Genomic DNA, 18,232 nt, shown 5'->3' with positions numbered 1-18,232 from the left:
ATATATTGACAGACAGAGAGACACACAGACAAAACACACACATACATGCAGTCCCACATAGACACCACGTACATGGTATACACATATGCACACATACACTGCCCCACACAGACAACAGGTACACAGCACACACACATACACATGCATGTACGCACACACACACACACACACACACCTGCCCCGCCCCACCCCCCTGAAGTGGCCCTGACTGGCTCGTGCGGGTCTCCGTCCCCTGGGGGCTGTCCCGGGCACCCCTGCCCAGCCTAGCGGGTCCCCGTCGCACTTTGCAGGACGGGGAAGTGATCGGAATCAACACCCTGAAGGTCACGGCCGGCATCTCCTTTGCCATCCCCTCGGACAAGATTAAAAAGTTCCTCACCGAGTCCCATGACCGTCAGGCCAAAGGTGAGTGGGGCCGAGGCAGTCGGGGTCACTTTGTGTGGCGGGCGGGGGGGATGGTCCTGTTTTGTGGATGAGAAGACGGAGATTCCGAGACTGCTGGTCCCGGGGACACCTCCGCAGGCGCCCACCCCGCCTGCACGTGCTGCCCGGGGAGGCGGGGGGGGGGGGGTGGGGGGAGGGACGGACACTCCCGGGATAGCATGCGGCCTTCCAGAACGTGCCAGTGACCCCCGTGAGCGGGGCTGCCCCTGACTCGGGGCGTGTGTCATGTGGCCACGCCTGGCAGAGCCGGGCACAGGGACAGGCCCAGGGTCTCGGACCCGCCGGGCGCGTGCCCCCAGGGGGGGGGGGAGAGACTCACGGCCCGAGGAGGCGATGCTGTGGGGACCCTGCCGTGCGGTCACCAGGCGGGGCGGGGGCGGGGCTCTCGTTCAGGGGCCGGGGGGGGGGGACCGGCCCCTGCACCTGGGGGAGCGTCTCGAGCAGCGAGGCGCGTGCTGGCCCCTTGGTCCTCCGCTGAGTGGACGGAGTGCGCTCCTGCCCGCAGCCGAGTGGGCCCTGGGCCAGGGTGCCCCCGGGCTGCCCTGCAGGCGTGGGGCGCCTGTCCCCTGCCGACCCGCCACCGCGCCTTTCTCACCCCCAGGCAAAGCTGTCACCAAGAAGAAGTACATTGGCATCCGAATGATGTCACTCACGTCCAGGTGAGTGACGGGCAGGCGGGTCCGGGTCGTTGCCCCCGAGCCCCCTCCCCCAGAGAGAAGCCTGTCGCGGCCGAGGCCCCGCGGCCCTGGGTGAAATCCAGGACACCGGGAAGTAGGAGGAGGGACCCTTATGCCTTTGCCCCGAGTGACCTCAACTCTCTGGTTCGTTTGCGGGGGTTCAAGCCGGGGGTCCTTCCCTCCAGGGGGCTCGCCTCCTCCCCGAAGGAGGGCCCGGGCAGCAGGCAGCGGTGGCCACTGGCCCTCGGCCTCCCTCTGACCCCTTGTTGTGCTGGCGCCTGCCCCTGCCCCGACCGTGGGCGGCTCTGCCCCGTGGGCTTGGCGGGTGCCAGGCGGCCCCGGAGCCCGGCTTGTTTTCCTGACTGCGCGGGTGCCAGGCCAGCTCACGCTGTTTGCTCCACGCCGGAGACGCTGGTGGACAGGCCCCCGGGGAGCGGCGTGGGGGCCAGGTGCAGGGAGGGAGGGAGGGAGGGCGCACGGGCACGGGACGGTGCCAGCCCTGCTGGGCGGGAGGGGGCAGGGCCCGGAGCTCAGCGGGCGGCTGGGAACCTCCTCGGCTCCCGCCTCTGCCGGCTGATGCAGGCAGGGACGGAACGGGGAGTGGACCCCGCCCGTTAACGTGGACGCTGCCCTACAATTGGTGGTTCTCGCCACCACCTGGGGTCTTCCTGAAATAAACCCCATTTTCTTTCAATCAGTCGCTGTCACTGTCACTGTCGTCCCGTTGCTCATCGATTTGCTTGAGCGGGCACCAGTCATGTCTCCATGGTGGGACTTTGTTGTGACTGTGTTTGGCATATCCAGTACGCCACGGGGAGCTTGCCAGGCTCTGCCGTGCAGGCGGGATCCTCTCGGTAGCTTCCCGGGCTCTCCGAGAGGGGCGGAGGAATCGAACCCAGGTTGGCTGTGTGCAAGGCAAACGCCCTCCCCGCTGTGCTACCGCTCCAGCCGGGTCTTTCAATAAGTACAAATAAATTCTTTGACATTTTCAGTAAGTTGGGGCCAGAGCAGTAGCACAGTGGGTAAGGTGTGGACATCGCACATGGCCGACCTGGGTTCAATCCCCAGCACCCCCTATGGTCCCCTGAGCCCCACCAGGAGTGACTCCTGAGTGCAGAGCCAGGAGTGACCCCTGAGCATCACTGGGTGTGGCCCCCGCCCCCAAAATAGAAAATTTCAGTAAGTGATTGACTTTTCAACAACATGGCAGTTTTGTTTGTTTTACCAAACTAGCCTGACAGAGGATTGTTACATGTTTGTTGGTGAGGCGCGTCCCATGTGACATACACGCTGGAGCCATCAGGGGCCCACGCTGGCACCCGTGTGCTGGAGGGTGTCGGGACTGGTTCACAGGGTGACAGCCTGGTCACCAGTCCTGGGGGTAGTTTCACTGGGCAGGTTCTGCACCGGGCGTTGGGCCCTGGGCTTTGTCCTCGGGTGATGCTCCTGACCCCCACACCCCCGGCCCATACACAGCTCTCATCCTCCCGGTGCGTCAAGGGGAAACTGAGGCCTGGAGAGACCACAGTGCCGCCTAGCCCACACAGAGAGCAGCACCTGGGTCTCCACACCCGGCCCCGGGTGATGAGTCTGACCCTGAGGCCCCTGCGGTGACTAATCACTGTCACTCGCAAGCACCTTGCGGGGACTCAGCCCCGAGGGTGCTGGGCAGGCGGCACCTGGCTGCAGAACCAGACCCCCAAGGAACGGACGTTAGGGAGGGGCGGGGAGGGGAGGGGGAGCAGCGTGGGGTGCGGGGAGACCCTCGTGGCTCCATGCTAACGTGTTCGCTATTGGTCCCCCCTAGCAAAGCCAAGGAGCTGAAGGACCGTCACCGAGACTTCCCGGACGTGCTTTCCGGGGCCTACATCATCGAGGTCATCCCCGACACCCCGGCAGAAGCGTGAGTAGTCATCCCTCCCCGCTCTGGCGGTCCTGGGGTCTCCGGGAGGGGGCGCCAGCAAGGGCCCTTCTGGAAAGAGAGGAGGAGCGAGCGGAGAGCCTGGGATACGCCTGGCCGGGGTGCGAGGCTTAGGGGGCAGCGTCCCGGGGACCCCCAGGTCAGGGGGGCCACGCTGGGCTGAGGGGGCGTCTCCGGACACTCCCACCCTGCGTCTGGCTCTGCGTGGGAGAATGTTGGACCACCCCGGCCCACTCAGCACCAGGCGCTGTTAGGACGTACTCCCGGCTCTGGGCTCAGGGGACCGTGTGGGGCGCCGGGGCCAACCTGCGGATCCCACTGTGCCCTCACTGCGCCCTCACTGCGCCCGCTGTCCATCCGCGCCGACAGCCCGCCAACGACACAGAGCAAGAAAACCGCCTGCCCGCCCCGTAGGGCTGTCTCTGAGTTACGGTGCCCGTGACAAGCCGGTCCCCTCTCGGGGGTCTGTTCCCTTGGCCTAAGAGAGCAGGTCGCTGTAGGGGGCTTCAGCCAGGTGCTCCTGGCAGGGAGACCCCAAGGCGCAGAGAGCTCAGCCACCCTCTCCCTCCCTCTCCCTCCCTCTCCCTCCCTCTCCATCTCTCTCTCCCTCTCTCTCTCTCCCTTGCTCTCTCTCTCCCTCGTTCTCTCTCTCCCTCATTCTCTCTGTCCCTCGTTCTCTCTCTCTCCCTCTCTCTCCTTCTCTCTCTCCCTCTCTCTCCTCTCTCTCCCTCTCTCTCTCCCTCTCTCTCCTCTTTCCCTCTCTCTCTCTCCCCTCTCTCTCTTCCTCTCTCTCTCCTTCTCTCTCTCCCCCTCTCTCCCCCTCTCTCTCTCCCTATCTCTCCTCTCTCTCCCTTTCCCTCCCTCCCTCCCTCCCTCTCTCCCTCCCTCTCCTTCTCTCTCCCTCTCTCTCTTCTCTCTCCCTCTCTCCCCCTCTCTTTCCCCCTCTCCCTCTCTCTCCCTCTCTCTCCTCTCTCTCCCTCTCTCTCCCTCTCTCTCCTCTCTCTCCCTCTCTCTCCCTCCCTCCCTCTCTCCCTCTCTCTCTCTCCCTCTCTCTCCTTCTCTCTCTCCCCCTCTCTCCCCCTCTCTCTCTCCCTATCTCTCCTCTCTCTCCCTCTCTCTCCCTCTCTCTCCTTCTCTCTCTCTCCCTCTCTCTCCTTCTCTCTCTCTCCCTCCCTCCCTCCCTCCCTCTCTCCCTCCCTCTCTCTCTCTCTCTCTTTCCCTGCCGCAGAGGGGGGCTCAAGGAGAACGACGTCATCATCAGCATCAACGGCCAGTCCGTGGTGTCGGCCAACGACGTCAGCGACGTCATCAAGAGGGAGAGCACCCTGAACATGGTGGTGCGCCGGGGCAACGAGGACGTCATGGTCACCGTGGTCCCCGAGGAGCTCGACCCCTAGAGGCTGCGGCAGGAGCTGGACTTCGTGTTTCCCGCAAAGACTCCCGGGGCCCGACGCGCGATGCCAGGGCTGCTGGACGGCCGCGCTCCCGGGTGGGCAGAGACACCCGGGCCAGCAGACCCCTTCCGCATCGCCGGCAGACGGCCTGCTGTAGACCCCCGCAGAAGCCCCCGTGCGCTTGCTCGAGTCCCCTCCCCCAGCCGACACCGCCCTCGAGGCCCAGCCCTGGCCGGCGGCCGGACACAGTTGCTCAGAGGACGGCCCCCGGGAGCCAGAATGGTACTGGGCGCGCCCGTGCGTCCCCAGGGGTCACGGGTGGGTGGACACCGGTCCCCCGAGGGCCGGGGTGGCCTCTCGGAGGCGACTCTTCAGAACGGGGAGCCGCACAGCTCCCACCTCGGGCCATTAAATGACTTCTTCATACGTGGCTTCCGGGTGCGTTTCTTCCCTTCTCTGCCTCGGCGGCTGGCGGTGGTCTTCAGAGCGGGGGTGTCAGCCGGGCCACGCTGGCCGGGCGGGAGGGAGCCGGGGGTCTCACCATGGCTGCAGAGTCGGCCTGGAGGGGTTTGCACGGACGGCCGCTGGGAGCCGGGACGTGAGGACAGTTGCCCGGGCTGTGGCCCCCCTGCAGAGCAGGGGCTGATGGCGACTCCCGTCGCCCAGCGAGGAGAGGGTGTGTGTGTGTCGGGTGGGGGGCCTGGGGGGTCCTCCACATGCCGGTAAAACAGCTGCCCCGGGAAGCAGCTCGAGGGATGATCTGTGCCCACGAGGAACGTCCAGAGGTTTGGAGCCTGACTCAGGAAGGCGTCGCAAAGCTTGAGCCGGGAAGTCCGAGCAGGCCGGAGTGAGGACGCTGCTGCTCCGGCCCAGGGCAGGGCTGAGGCCTTGGGCACCCCCACTGGCAGCTTCCCCGTCCTCTGCCTCCCTCCTCCTCCCCCCTGCTCCCCCTCTCCCTACCGCTCCTGCCCTCTGCCCCCGTGGGGGCTGCCCCTCCCCCGGCCTCGCGTGCCTGGGCGCCGTCCAGCCTGGGCAGATGGACGCCCCTCCCGACCACGCTCCTTAGCCTTTTCCACTAGCCGCTGCTGCGCCCAGGAACACAGCCGGGGACGGGGACGGGGGGCGGCGGGGGCGCTGCCAGCAGCACCTCGGACCCCTGCCGCGGGCAACTCCCATTTCAGTTTTGGTCTTTGCACCTTCGGAAACCTTCGTCGTGGCTCAGTTTCCCATGGCTGCCTCGCCGGGCTGCGTGCAGGGCTCTGCCCCCCCCCATACCCCCCGGACCCCTGCTCTGGCTCCCCGGACCTCGGGAGCACTGCGCCTGGCTGGTGGGGGCGGCCGTGGAGGCGGGGGTGGGGGTGGGGGCGATGCTCAGGGCTGCTCCGGCTCGGCCGCTTCCCGGGTGCGTGTCCAGGCCAGTGGGTGGACCCAGGTCAGGGCCCCCGAGAGCTGCGGCTCCCTGAAGGCGGGCGGGGCGGGGGGGTGTTCGTCCTGGGGGTCTTGGCGGCAGGGTGTGGAGGCGCCGGCTGGCACTCGGTGAGCAGGTGGGAGTCCGGGGCAGCGTGCCAAGGAGGGCTCCCTGCCGATGGCGCTGGCATTGTCGCCGGCAGGTGCACGGGGGCGGGGGCCTGCGGGCCAGGTCATGGCTAACGCCGTGTCCCCACCTGGCCCCCTCCCGGCTCTGCTGCCCCGGCCACCAGCTCTGGTCGTGAGACGCGGCCCTTAGCCTCCGGGACCTCCAGGATCCCAGGATGTCTGCTCGGACACCGCCCCCTCCCCGCTGTTTCCTGTTCTGCCGGTGTGGGTGACACTGCTGTGCCCCCCGCCCCGGCACACCCCCCGCCCGGGCACCCCCCCCCAGCTCCCCGAAAGAAACCACCGGCCGCCCAGCCAGTGCCGGGAGCCCAGAGGCCTGTGTGCCAGGCACGCGTCCAGTCTCCGAGGGGTGCAGGGCCTGGCCCGGGGGTTCTGCATCTGGGCCAGCTGTGCTGACTCAGCGCCGGGCATGGCGGGCGGGCCGGGACCCTCCCAGACGTGGGCGGAGGCCGCCCGCGGAGCAGAGGTCTTCCCAGAAGGAGGCAGCGCCTGCCTTGGAACTTCCAGAAGGGGTTGTCTGGGGGCTGCCCGGGCCCAGGAAAGCAGACGCTGTGGCCGGAGACAGCACGGCGGGCGCGGGGGTCTACAGCAGGACATCTGCCCTGGCACCTTGTGCGGCTCCCTGAGCCCCGCCAGGGGTGGTCTCTGGTCACCGCCGGGTGCAGCCTAAAAACAAAGGAAAATAAAAGCAAACATGGACAAGCGCCTTGTCAGGGTCCCAAAGACGAGCCAGACCTGTGGAAACGGCTTCTGGCTCAGGGGTCTCCCTGAGTCCAGAGACTGCCCGGTTCTCTCCTCCACCCCCACCTCGCCCCCCGAGACCCCCAGCCTTACCGCGAATGCGCTGCAAACACGTCGTTCCACAGCATCTCACGGGCTCGACACTGTCCAACCCCCCCTTTGTACACACAGTAAGGCCCAGAGCAGCCGAGCAGGCGGCCTGGAGTCACACAGCAGGGAGGAAGGTAGAGTAAATGACGTTCCGGACTCAGGTCTGGCTTCAGAGCCCTCCCCCCCCCCATCTCTCCGTGTTTTGTGTGGGGGCCACACCCGGCAGTGCTCAGGAGGGACGATCCTGGTGGCACAGGGACCAGGCTCGGCAGGCAGCAGGGACGTACCCGACCCCATGCACCCCGACCCCATGCACTCTGACCCCATGCACCTGACCCCGTGCACCCTGACCCTGTAGGGCTCTTCCCAGCCAGCCCAGAGCACTGCTCACTCCCTCACACTGTCCAGAGCCAGTTGTGGGGTTCGGCCACCATGACCGGTCAGTGTCGGCCATCGGCATGGCGGGTGCACGCCTGGGGGCAGTCACTCAGGGCTGCGTGTGGAGAGCGGGGGCTGGCGGAGCCCCACCCTCCCAGGAACCTGAAACTGCTCTTGAGTGAGGCCGCGGGGGGACCTCTCTCTGCCTCACGTGCTCCTCGGTCCACACCTCGCTGGGGCTGATCCCAGCCCCCCACGGCCCCCACGGCCCCGACAGCCCCCGATGGCCCCCAACAGCCTCTGACGTCTCTGACAGCCCCTGATGGCCCCTGACAGTCCCTGATGACCCTAAAAGTCCCTGATGGCCCCCAACAGTCCCTGACAGCCCTTGATAGCCCCCCAAGGCCCCTGATGGCCCCTGACGGCCCCTGAGGGCTCTACTGTCATCCCGGGGAAGGATGCTGTACCTGCGACCATGCAAGCGGTGTCCACTAGGGGGCGACCCAGTCTCAGGAACTCCTGGGTGGGCACCCGCGGGAGGGGCCCAGAGACAGACTACAGGCTGGGGGCGGGGTGGGAGCTTCCAGGGCCGAAGGGTGGGCGTTTCTGAGCACCTCCCACCCCCCACCGCCCCACGCGGCCTTTCCAGGCTCCTCTGCTCCAGCCGTGCGGGCCCCTTCTCTCCCCGCTGACCCGCGCAACTGGTCAGCTCGCTGAGTGGGCGCAGAGAAGGCCGAGAGAGCAGGACCAGCTCCGCCCAGCCTCGGGATAGCCCGGCCGGGGTGTGAGCGGGGCTGGAGGCCGGTGGGGGAGGCGGCAGGCCCCGCAGGTGGGCGCCCTTGCTCCCTGCTGCTCTTTGAGCCCAGACGCCCCTCACCTGGGCCCCGGGCGCCTCCTTCCTGTCCTGCCCTTCGGGAGTCTCAGGGAAGACCCTCCCCCAGGGGCCCCAGGGATGGGTCAGTTTCTCCAGGGTCCGGGCCAGGCCTCCTCCGATCCCAGCCCCCCCAGAGTCCCCCCGCGTGCTCTATGGGGCTCTGAGTAAGTCACCCCCTCCTTCCAGGCACGCTGAGAGGCCTGAACCGGTGAGGCGTGTGCGTGCATGTGTGTGTATGTGTGCATACATGTGTGTGCTTGTGTGCAGGTGTCCATGTGTGTGCATGTGTGTGTGCATGTGTTCATGGGTGCGTGTGTCCATGTGTGTGGATGTGTGTGTGCATGCATGTGTGTTTATGTGTGCAGGTGTCCATGTGTGTGCATGTGTGTGTGCATGTGTCCATGGGTGCGTGTGTCCATGTGTGTGGATGTGTGTGTGCACATGTGCACGTAGGATACCCTTGGTTTGTCCTTTCCCCCTTGCCACAGGGAGCTTAGGTTTACTGCGTAATACCCATCACAGTGCTCCCGGGGCACTCCCAATCCTCTGTGTTTATCTGTAACTTCTCTCTTTGGGCTCTGCTTCCCCAACCTGTCGGTCACCTGTGTCCCCTAATCGGACTCTGTTGACTTGTAAGGTCAGATCCTTCGAAGGACGCTGGATTTGTATTTGTAGGCTAATTTTCTCTTCTCCTTGCGTCCTCTGCATAGTTACTTCAGACAATGCCCTTTTTGTATGGACACAGGAAGACAGTTCATGCTATGCTTTTGTAACTTGGGAGGTAACTGACTTTGAATAATATTCACTTCCTGGGCATCTGTTTTCTCGACTTGAGCCTCAGTTGCCCTTACTTCCTAGCACCCCAAAAGCAGGGTCCAGACGAGGGATTGGTCGGACCCAGGGCAAGCTGTGGGCTATCCTGGCATTGAAATGGGCCAGGCCAAGCGCCATGATACTTAACTATAAATTAAGAACATGGTCATGGACAAACTCTGTGATGATCCAAAAAGTAACAACTGGATTAGCACCCTGCTAGGTTAGGAAAGACTAATCTGGCCTGAGCACTGCAGTCTGAGATCTATAGCGAGATGTCCCCAGGAGAGCCCCCCACAAAGCTTAATGTATCTCTTACTGTGTCCATACAAATGGCTATTATTATTAAGGAGCAGAATCAAGATGAATGTTCATGTGGTTGTGGGACGAAGGAAAGGAGAAACACACCCGAGGTGAGATTTCGCCCACAGGCGGGTCGTCTTGCTGGGTGAGTTTGTCCTGGAAGAAGCTTCCCCTGAGGGAGGGACCCTACGTCCCTTGGTTGTATGATGACACCTGTGTGTGATTGTGCGATGACACCTGTGTGTGGTTGTACGATGACACCTGTGTGTGATTGTGCGATGACACCTGTGTGTGATTGTACGGTGACACCTGTGTGTGGTTGTACGATGACACCTGTGTGGTTGTGCGATGACACTGTGTGGTTGTACGATGACACCTGTGTGTGGTTGTACGATGACACCTGTGTGTGGTTGTGCGATGACACCTGTGTGTGATTGTACGGTGACACCTGTGTGTGGTTGTACGATGATACCTGTGTGTGGTTGTACGATGACACCTGTGTGTGATTGTGCGATGACACTGTGTGGTTGTGCGATGACACCTGTGTGTGATTGTGCGATGACACTGTGTGATTGTGCGATGACACCTGTGTGTGGTTGTACGATGACACCTGTGTGTGGTTGTACGATGACACTGTGTGGTTGTGCGATGACACTGTGTGGTTGTACGATGATACCTGTGTGTGGTTGTACGATGACACCTGTGTGTGGTTGTACGATGATACCTGTGTGTGGTTGTGCGATGACACTGTGTGGTTGTGCGATGACACTGTGTGGTTGTGCGATGACACTGTGTGGTTGTACGATGACACCTGTGTGTGGTTGTACGATGACACCTGTGTGTGGTTGTGCGATGACACCTGTGTGTGATTGTACGGTGACACCTGTGTGTGGTTGTGCGATGACACCTGTGTGTGGTTGTACGATGACACCTGTGTGATTGTACGATGACACCTGTGTGTGGTTGTACGATGACACCTGTGTGTGGTTGTACGATGATACCTGTGTGTGGTTGTACGATGACACTGTGTGGTTGTGCGATGACACTGTGTGGTTGTACGATGATACCTGTGTGTGGTTGTACGATGACACCTGTGTGTGATTGTACGATGACACCTGTGTGTGGTTGTACGATGACACCTGTGTGTGGTTGTGCGATGACACCTGTGTGTGATTGTACGGTGACACCTGTGTGTGGTTGTGCGATGACACTGTGTGTGATTGTGCGATGACACCTGTGTGTGGTTGTACGATGACACCTGTGTGTGGTTGTACGATGACACCTGTGTGTGATTGTACGGTGACACCTGTGTGTGGTTGTACGATGACACCTGTGTGTGGTTGTGCGATGACACCTGTGTGCGATTGCTACCCCAGCCCCCTCGTGACTGGAACGACAACTAAGGCTGTAAGACCCGGCAAGCGGGGGAAGGACGGAGGAGCAGGATCCGGAGAGAAGGGAGGAGGGGATGAGGGGTGGGAGAGGGGGAATCAGGAGAGAACGGAACGAGACGGGAATGAACAGCAACTGAGACCAGCCAGCCTGGCCTCGTTTTCTCGTTGTCTGCCCATTGCCATCGGCCATCGGGGTGGGGGAGGCGGCCTGAGACCACTGGATGCAGGCGGCGAGAGAGCTGTGGGCTTCATATTAGTTTTCTGAATACACATGTGCGTGTGTATGGACATGCGTGCGTGCATGCATATGTGCCCATGTGTGTACATGTGTGTACATGTATGTGTATGCATGTGTGTGCATGCTGTGTGTGCGTGTGTGTACATGCATGTGTATGCATGTGTGTGCATGTGTGTGTGCGTTGGGGAGGGGGAGAGGGGTGCAGGGGGGAAAGTTCCAGCCCAGCCTGCCGTAGAGACGGGAACACACACAGCTGGGTCAGAACTTTCTGTGTGTGCGCAGCCTGGAGCATGCACGGACGCCCAGACGCAGCCACGCTTGCTCTCTGGGGTTCCGCTTGTCCGGCCTCTGTCCCTCGGGGCAGCTGCCCTGAAACCGGCCAGGGCATCACCACTCACACCTCCAGGCCTTTTCAGAAGGGAGAGGAGTGGCTTACGTGCACAGACACACACGTGCACACAGACACCATGCATGTGCACACACACACACGTGTACATATCACACACATATACACTCACACAGAAACACTTATACATGTGTGCACATAACATGTATGCGTACTTGCATCACACGTACACACATTGACATTTACCTCACACACAGATGTGCACACACTTGTCTGAGCCTCCCCTGCCCCTCCCCCTTCCTGCTTCTCCCCCGACACTCATCCCCGTGGCCACTTTCCTACACTGTGGGGTGACCCCCCAGGCCAGGGCACGGCCTCAGGGGGGCTCGGAGAGTTTCCTAATACATCCCAGGCTGACCGCTGGACAGCGGGGTCAGTTCACGCACCTTTGTCCTGAGACCCCGCTGATGGCTGCGAGCATGAAGGCGTGTGAGCGTGTGAGTGTGTGTAAGTGTGTGAGGACGTGAGTGCGTGTGCAGAGCTGTGGGCACGCTGTGCACATGTGAAGAGAGCATGTGTGCGTGTGCAGACACGTGGGCACGCACACACCTTCCGAGCCCCTCCCCTCCGGCCTCCCCAGGGGCCGCACTGCGTGGTTCTGGCCCAGCAGGACGGGCTTCGGTTGCCGCCCCTGAGCCTTCGTCTGTAAAGTGGGGGTCCTGGCCAATTTCTGGAGCCCCTAAGGGGGGTGCGGAGACGTGCTGTGCCCCACTCTTCCCCGCCCCCGTGCACTGGTGCAGGTTCTAAGGGGCGCCCCGAATGAAGGGCCAGTGACCGGGCCCTCCAGGGGCCCCCGGGATTGCCGTCACAGGCCCCCAGGAGTGGGGACCCCACGCCCCAAAGCCCAGCCTTCCCTGGGCTCAGGATTCAGGCCCTGGCAAGTTCCGGGTTCCTGGTCGAGCTGTGACGTGTTCGGTGGCTCCTGTTCTCCCAGAGATGGGGCTCAGGGTCCCCTGGGTTCACCGACCTGGTTCTGTGTCTCTGGGTACCCGCGTCCACTCACAGTGTGTCCTGGGACTGACCTTTCGCTTGGTTCCCAGGGAACTGCACAGAAGGCCCGACAGTGTGACCTGCCCCTGCCCGCCCTCCGCCCTCCACCCTCGGGAGCCCGCGCCCCTCCCCCGCGCCCCGCTCTCTGGCCAACACGGTCACTGCGCCCCCAGCTCCAGGCTGGGCTCTTTGGACCAGTGGCTCTGGGCCAGAGAGGCAGAGGAACCCCCGCAGGGGAGAAGGGAGAGGGGTTGAGGATGGAGTGGCTCCTGTCACCGTCAGGGACGGGGACCGCTGGGTCAGCCCTGGGCTCTCACGGTCCATGCAGACACAGGCGAAGGCCCAGGACGTCCCCCGACTAGCCGGGCCCCTCCCAGCCCCGCCCCTGCCCGCCACCCTCGCTGCCTATTTTCTGGCATCCTCTGGCGTCTGTTTCAAACACCAACACTTCAGGGCTGTGTCCCCTGGGCCACCCACGCCGCCAGGTGAGGTCATGGGGACAGCGCCCGAGTCAACGAGACGAGGAGCCCCTCGGGAATGAAAGCCCACCCAGGCCGAGCTAACGGTGCTGAAGAAAACCACCACCAAGTGCTCTCCCTTGGCAACAACCTACCAATAGATTCGGGGACAGTTTGGGGAAACTGTGTAAAAGCAAAGTTTCCAGGGGCAGAGCCCACGCCTCCCCATCCCGGGTCACCCGTGTTTCTGCCTGAGACACAATCCTGCATGTCATCCGCACTTTCTCCAAGATGTGATTGTGTGTGTGTGTGTGTGTGTGTGTGTGTGTCACTAGGTAGAAGCGCTCTCTCTCTTCCTCCCTCCTCTCCCTCTCTCCTTTCCCTCTCTCCCTCTTCCCCTCTTTCTCCCATTCTCTCCACCCCTCTCTCTCCCTCTCTTCTCTCTTTCCCTCTCTTTTTCCCTCTCTCTTTCCTTCTCTTTCCCACTCTATCTCCCTTTCTCTCCTTCCCTCTTCCTCCCTTCCTCTTTCCCTCTCTCCTTCTCTTTTCCTTTCTCTCCCTCTCTCCCTCTTTTTCTCTCCCTTTCTTTCCTTCCCTCTCTCTCCCTTCTTCTCCCTCCCTCCCTCTCTCTCTTCCTCTCCCTCCCTTTCTCTCCCATCTCCCTCGCCCCCCTCTCCTCTCCCCTTTCTCCCTCCCTCTCTCTCCCCCCCCCTCTCTCCCTCTCCCCCAACCCCTGGTAGCACTCAGGCCTTGCTCCTGATCTCACCCTGACGTTGTGTCGGGGAACCATATGCAATGGAGGGGGTTGAACCCGGGTCAGCCCCTGCAAAGCAAGAGCCCGAACCCCCATGTAGCCTCTCCAGCCCCGTGTTCTGTGTTGAACATCACACCCTCATTCTCTCTCCTCCCATTTTCCGAGTCAACCTCTCTTAGTCCATCTTCCATCTCCGCCCTGAGATCCTCTGGGCAGGTAGGCGGGGGGCGGGAGGGAGGGGAAGGCCGGGCTTGGTCTTGCCTCTCCTCACCCCGCCCTGAGTTCATCTCACGAGTCCCGGGTACTGGGGGCAGGGGTTGGTTTCCCTGCTCGGGTGGATTCAGGTGCCGTTTGGTGACGGTTGTGTGGAGCTGGTGAAACCAGGTCTGGGTGGTGTCAGGGTTTGAAGCCGACTCGTCTGAACGTGCCAGGCCGGTCTCCGGGGGCCGAGAGGGTGATGAGCGGGACTCTGCCACCTCTCACGCGCCCACTAAGTCCCCCTCGACCAAGGGCACTGAAGGAAGTGCTGCCTCAAACGTAGCACTGTCTGTAGCACTGTCGTCCCATTGCTCATCGATTTGCTCGAGCGGGCACCAGTAACGTCTCCATCCTGAGACTTGTTACTGTTTTTGGCATATCGAATATGCTACGGGGAGCTTGCCAGGCTCTGCCGTGTAGGCAAGATACTCTCGGTAGCTCGCCGGGCTCTCCGAGAGGGACGGAGGAATCGAACCCGGGTGGGCCGTGTGCAAGGCAAACGCCCTACCCGCTGTGCTATCGCTCTAGTCTGCCTCAAACGTAGCTTGACCCCAAATAATGAAGACCATCGGAGCAGCGGAGGCAGCCGGAGCCAGAGCAGCCCGGGCACAGAGTGGAGGCCAGAGGCTGGGGTGTGGGGCGGGGAGCTAGTCTGGGGTGGGGGGGACACTGCCAGCCCCACAGAGGCACCCCAACCTCCCGACGTCTCTCTACTCAGACCTCAGCCCTGGGTCCGAGAAGGAGCACTGAGCAGAGGATGCGTGCGGGCTGTCATCAGAGATGGACCACCCGCCATCACTCAAACGTGGAGACGGGGCGGGGCTGCCCGAAAGCGGTCAAGCCAAGTCCCTCTAACATGCGCCCCTCAGGGTCACCTTCTCAGCGGGCCTGGGTGTCCGGGAGTCCCAGCCCTGCAGACTCCACATGGTGCCAAGGGTTCCTGAATGAACGGCGCCTTCTCTGCTGGCTGGACGAGTTTCTAAATGACAAACGACCTTCGCAATTTTATGCTCTTCACAGGAAGTTCGGGGCTTTGGAGTCCCTGGGTTGGACCGACCTGCTCTTGGGATGGATCTCTCTTCGGGCTCTCTGGAAAGTGCTGACCCGTGAAAAAGCTACTGCCAGTGAGGAAATACTTTCTCTCGCCCTTAGGTCAACGCTATCTCCCAATTGCTGCTGATCAATTGGGGAGCGAACAGCCGGTATCGTATAAGCCCCAGCATATCGCTTATCAGTAAATGGGATTGATAATGTTCTCCATACAGCCCAACCTATCACGAGATTATGCACGTTGATCGGCTGGCAGAGGGCAGGGGACTGATATTTGAAACACAGGGCAGAACCTTTGACCAGAGCACTTTTGGGAATCCGAAAAAACAAAGCGACTCTCAGAACCACGTGGTTTCCCTACACACTAAGAGCATGATAACCTGAGCCGCAGTCAGTTTGCTGTTTTATAACCTACTATGGAGCAATGATGGCTAATATTGCTGGCAGATTTTTTTTCCCTGTGATAAAGAGTGGAGTGATAGCTAGGACTAGAGAGATAGCACAGTGGTTAGGGCGTTTGCCTTGCACGTGGCCAACCCGAGTTCAATTCCTCTGCCCCTCTCAGAGAGCCTGGCAAGCTACCGAGAGTATCCCGCCTGCACGGCAGAGCCTGGCAAGCTCCCCCGTGGCGTATTCGATATGCCCAAAGCAGTAACAGCAAGTCTCACAATGGAGACATTACTGGTGCCCACTTGAGCAAATCGATGAGCAACGGGATGACAGTGCGACAGTGCTACATTACTTTCAGGATGTTATCTGCGAAGAAATGCTGCCCATGATGAACTCCCGTGGAAAGGCGGCCCCGCAGTGTCCCGGCAGAGGGACTTGGGCGATCGCTCCTGCTCAGGCCGTGGAAATGAACCAGCTGCATCAGCTGCTCTCTCGGAAGGTGCTCTTAGCACTCAGCCCAGGTGTGTGTGGAGGACGTGAGTTACTGGCGAGAAAACCAGCGGAAAAGGTAACGTGAAGCTTCTTCAAAAGTATATCAAGACACGCAGACGAATCTCAGATCTGGGTAACTTGCGGCAGAGATGGCCCGGGACTGTGCAAAGGCCTTCTCCGCTGGGCTGCTTCAGACGGGGGCGGGCACCGTCCCTCCGCCCGCCCCCCAGGAGCCCCGGCAGCTGCCATTTTCCAGAAGCCAGAGAGAAGCTCCAGGTATGAGCCATGGTGCCTGTTTTTTTTTTTTTTATCACCATGTGGAAAGTTACAAAAGTTACAAAGTTCTCAGGTTTATGTCTCAGTTATACAGTATTCAAACACCATCCCTTCACCAGTGCCCATATTCTACCACCAAAATCCCCAGTATACCCCCCGCCCCCGCCCCCCACCCCCAACTGAATAACTGATGAATTTCACTTCATTTTCTCTTCACCTTGATTACGTTCCATATTTCAACACAAAACTCACTATTGTTGTGGGAGTTATACCCCAAACAAGATAGCCCTACTAAGGAAGCATTTGATAATTAGTTTTCCATTAAAAGATTGTATGTTTTCAGGTTTTAGAAAAGGTCGCGTGGCCGCGTTAGCGGCCGCACGGCTCGGATGTGTCCCAGTCCCGAATCCCGGAGCCATGTTAGTTGCTGCTCAGTGTCGCCAGGGCTCCATCTGGAGAAGGTGTGCTGGCTGCACCTCCTCCGTCCGGCTCCCTGGTGTTGTTGGCCCCAATTCGGGTCCGGAGCATTTTCCGGGCCGCGTTGCTCACCAGAATGCCTGGCCGCTTCTCTGTTGAATGTGGCAAGATGGCGCCGAGGGTGGGTCGAGGGCGTGACTTCCGGCGGCTGGGACCACTTGAGGCTGGGCTGGCGCCGCCCCACTCCAGTGCCCCCCAGAACGAGCCATGGTACCTGGAGCTTCTGGGTGAGATTCCTGGTGACGACAAATCCCCAGCCCCATGGGACAGGGGAGGAGCGGGCCGTCCTCCCTCCCCCCGCCCTGATGAGATGCCGAGATGAAGTCACATCCGCCCACTGACTACGTAAGCCCCCACACAGCCACGATCCGGAGACACACAAATGAATCTCGGAACCGAGCAACTCTCGGCAGCGATTTCTTCACACCCTAATTATTATAATCCTAGAAGTCGAGCACAGCCGTACGACATCATAGTCTATCCATCACAAGCAACACAAAACACATTGCTTAGCATTGCATCCTGGGCAGGTACGGAGAGTCGTGGGACCGGTCTGGAAATATCGAAGGTCACTGAAGTAGAGAAAGAATATCCGGCAAAGTGTCTGCCACAGTCAGGGTCCTGGCCAGCCACCCCGGCAAACTGGAGTGTGATCCCCCCAAGATGCCGAACTTACTCCCTATAGGAGAGGGAGTGGGAAGGGAAGGAGCCTCCTCCCCGCCCCTCTGCGCACTGCGGACTCCCTGCGCCACCGAGAAAGAACCACGCAGAGCGGGGAGAGCTAGGGGCCAAGCAGCTCTCACTTGATTAGCTCTCACATGGGGTATTTATACGTGGACTTCAAGGCGGCCTACATACCGCACACACCTGGTCATCACGTCCATTGCAGATGGTAGCTAATGATTTCTGTTTCCCGCTCTCAAAGCCTGGTGTGTCAGCTCAGACAAGTGGTGACAGTCGGGTCCCTCATCCCGTTATCTCCTCAGCCAGAGCGCCTTTCTGGGTGGAGTGCTGGCACAGGGCCCCGGCCCCTGGGAATAGAGCCTGCTCCTGTTTCTAGGGGTGGGGACTTTGGCCAGGGTCTCAGGCTGGCTGCTGAGACCCCAACACTACACAGGCAGGGGGAGGTGTGAAATAGGGTGTGTGTGGCGGGGGGGGGGGGGATACTGGGGATTTTGGTGTTGGGAAATGTGCACTGATGAAGGGATGACGAATGACCGTATGATCGAAGTTCAAATATGAAATTTTTGTTACTGTACCTCATGGTTAATTAATAAAAAATATATATATTTAAAGGGCAGGTGTGCAAGGCGGCCTTGACACCCCTATGTCACAGACCCCCCTGCCGGGGAGTTTTCAAATCTTGCCTCGAACAGTATTTCTGAAATTTGATGATGTTTCTTGGCAGGCTGAGTCCATGAACAGAGTCACCCACAGATGTGTCCACATCTGTAGAACAGATGCACCAACGAAGACCTTCACACACCGGGTGGGGTGGGCAGCAGGAGCTAGTGGGGAATCTAAGAAGGGTTCTAGGGTGAGAGAAACAGATTCTGCTCCACTCACTAAGATGGGAGGATTAGCACCATCATACGAATGTTTGCATTTTTTTTCACCTCCCAAAATGAGCCAACGAAACCTCCTTAAAGGGTTGCTTTGGTTTGCGTTTGCTTGGGGGCCACACCAGGCTGGGCTCGGGATGAACTCCCGGCTCTGTGCTCGGGGGACCGTTTCTGGTGCTGGGATTGGCCTGGAGTCAGCTGCCTGCAAGACAAACGTCTTAACCCCGGGCTACCTGTCTGGCTCCAAAATCGTGCT

At 61.0% G+C, this 18,232-nt stretch overlaps 1 protein-coding gene across 1 annotated transcript in view; it reads left to right on the top strand.

Annotated features, from left to right (window-relative positions):
- HTRA1 (HtrA serine peptidase 1) overlaps nucleotides 1-4,862 on the top strand; it is a 47,188-nt gene extending 42,326 nt beyond the window's left edge. Inside the window, exons 6-9 of the mRNA XM_055118917.1 lie at nucleotides 291-405; nucleotides 1,046-1,103; nucleotides 2,929-3,024; nucleotides 4,271-4,862. Coding sequence (XP_054974892.1) covers nucleotides 291-405; nucleotides 1,046-1,103; nucleotides 2,929-3,024; nucleotides 4,271-4,439 — 438 coding nt within the window. The 3' untranslated portion in view covers nucleotides 4,440-4,862. The remainder of the gene's footprint in view (nucleotides 1-290; nucleotides 406-1,045; nucleotides 1,104-2,928; nucleotides 3,025-4,270) is intronic.
- The last annotated feature ends 13,370 nt before the right edge of the window (nucleotides 4,863-18,232 follow it).

The sequence above is a fragment of the Sorex araneus genome, chromosome 11 (assembly GCF_027595985.1).
Source record: "Sorex araneus isolate mSorAra2 chromosome 11, mSorAra2.pri, whole genome shotgun sequence".
Lineage (NCBI taxonomy): Eukaryota > Metazoa > Chordata > Mammalia > Eulipotyphla > Soricidae > Sorex > Sorex araneus.
The sequence above is the reverse complement of the archived record's forward strand: the minus strand, read 5'-3'. Positions and strand labels throughout refer to the sequence as shown.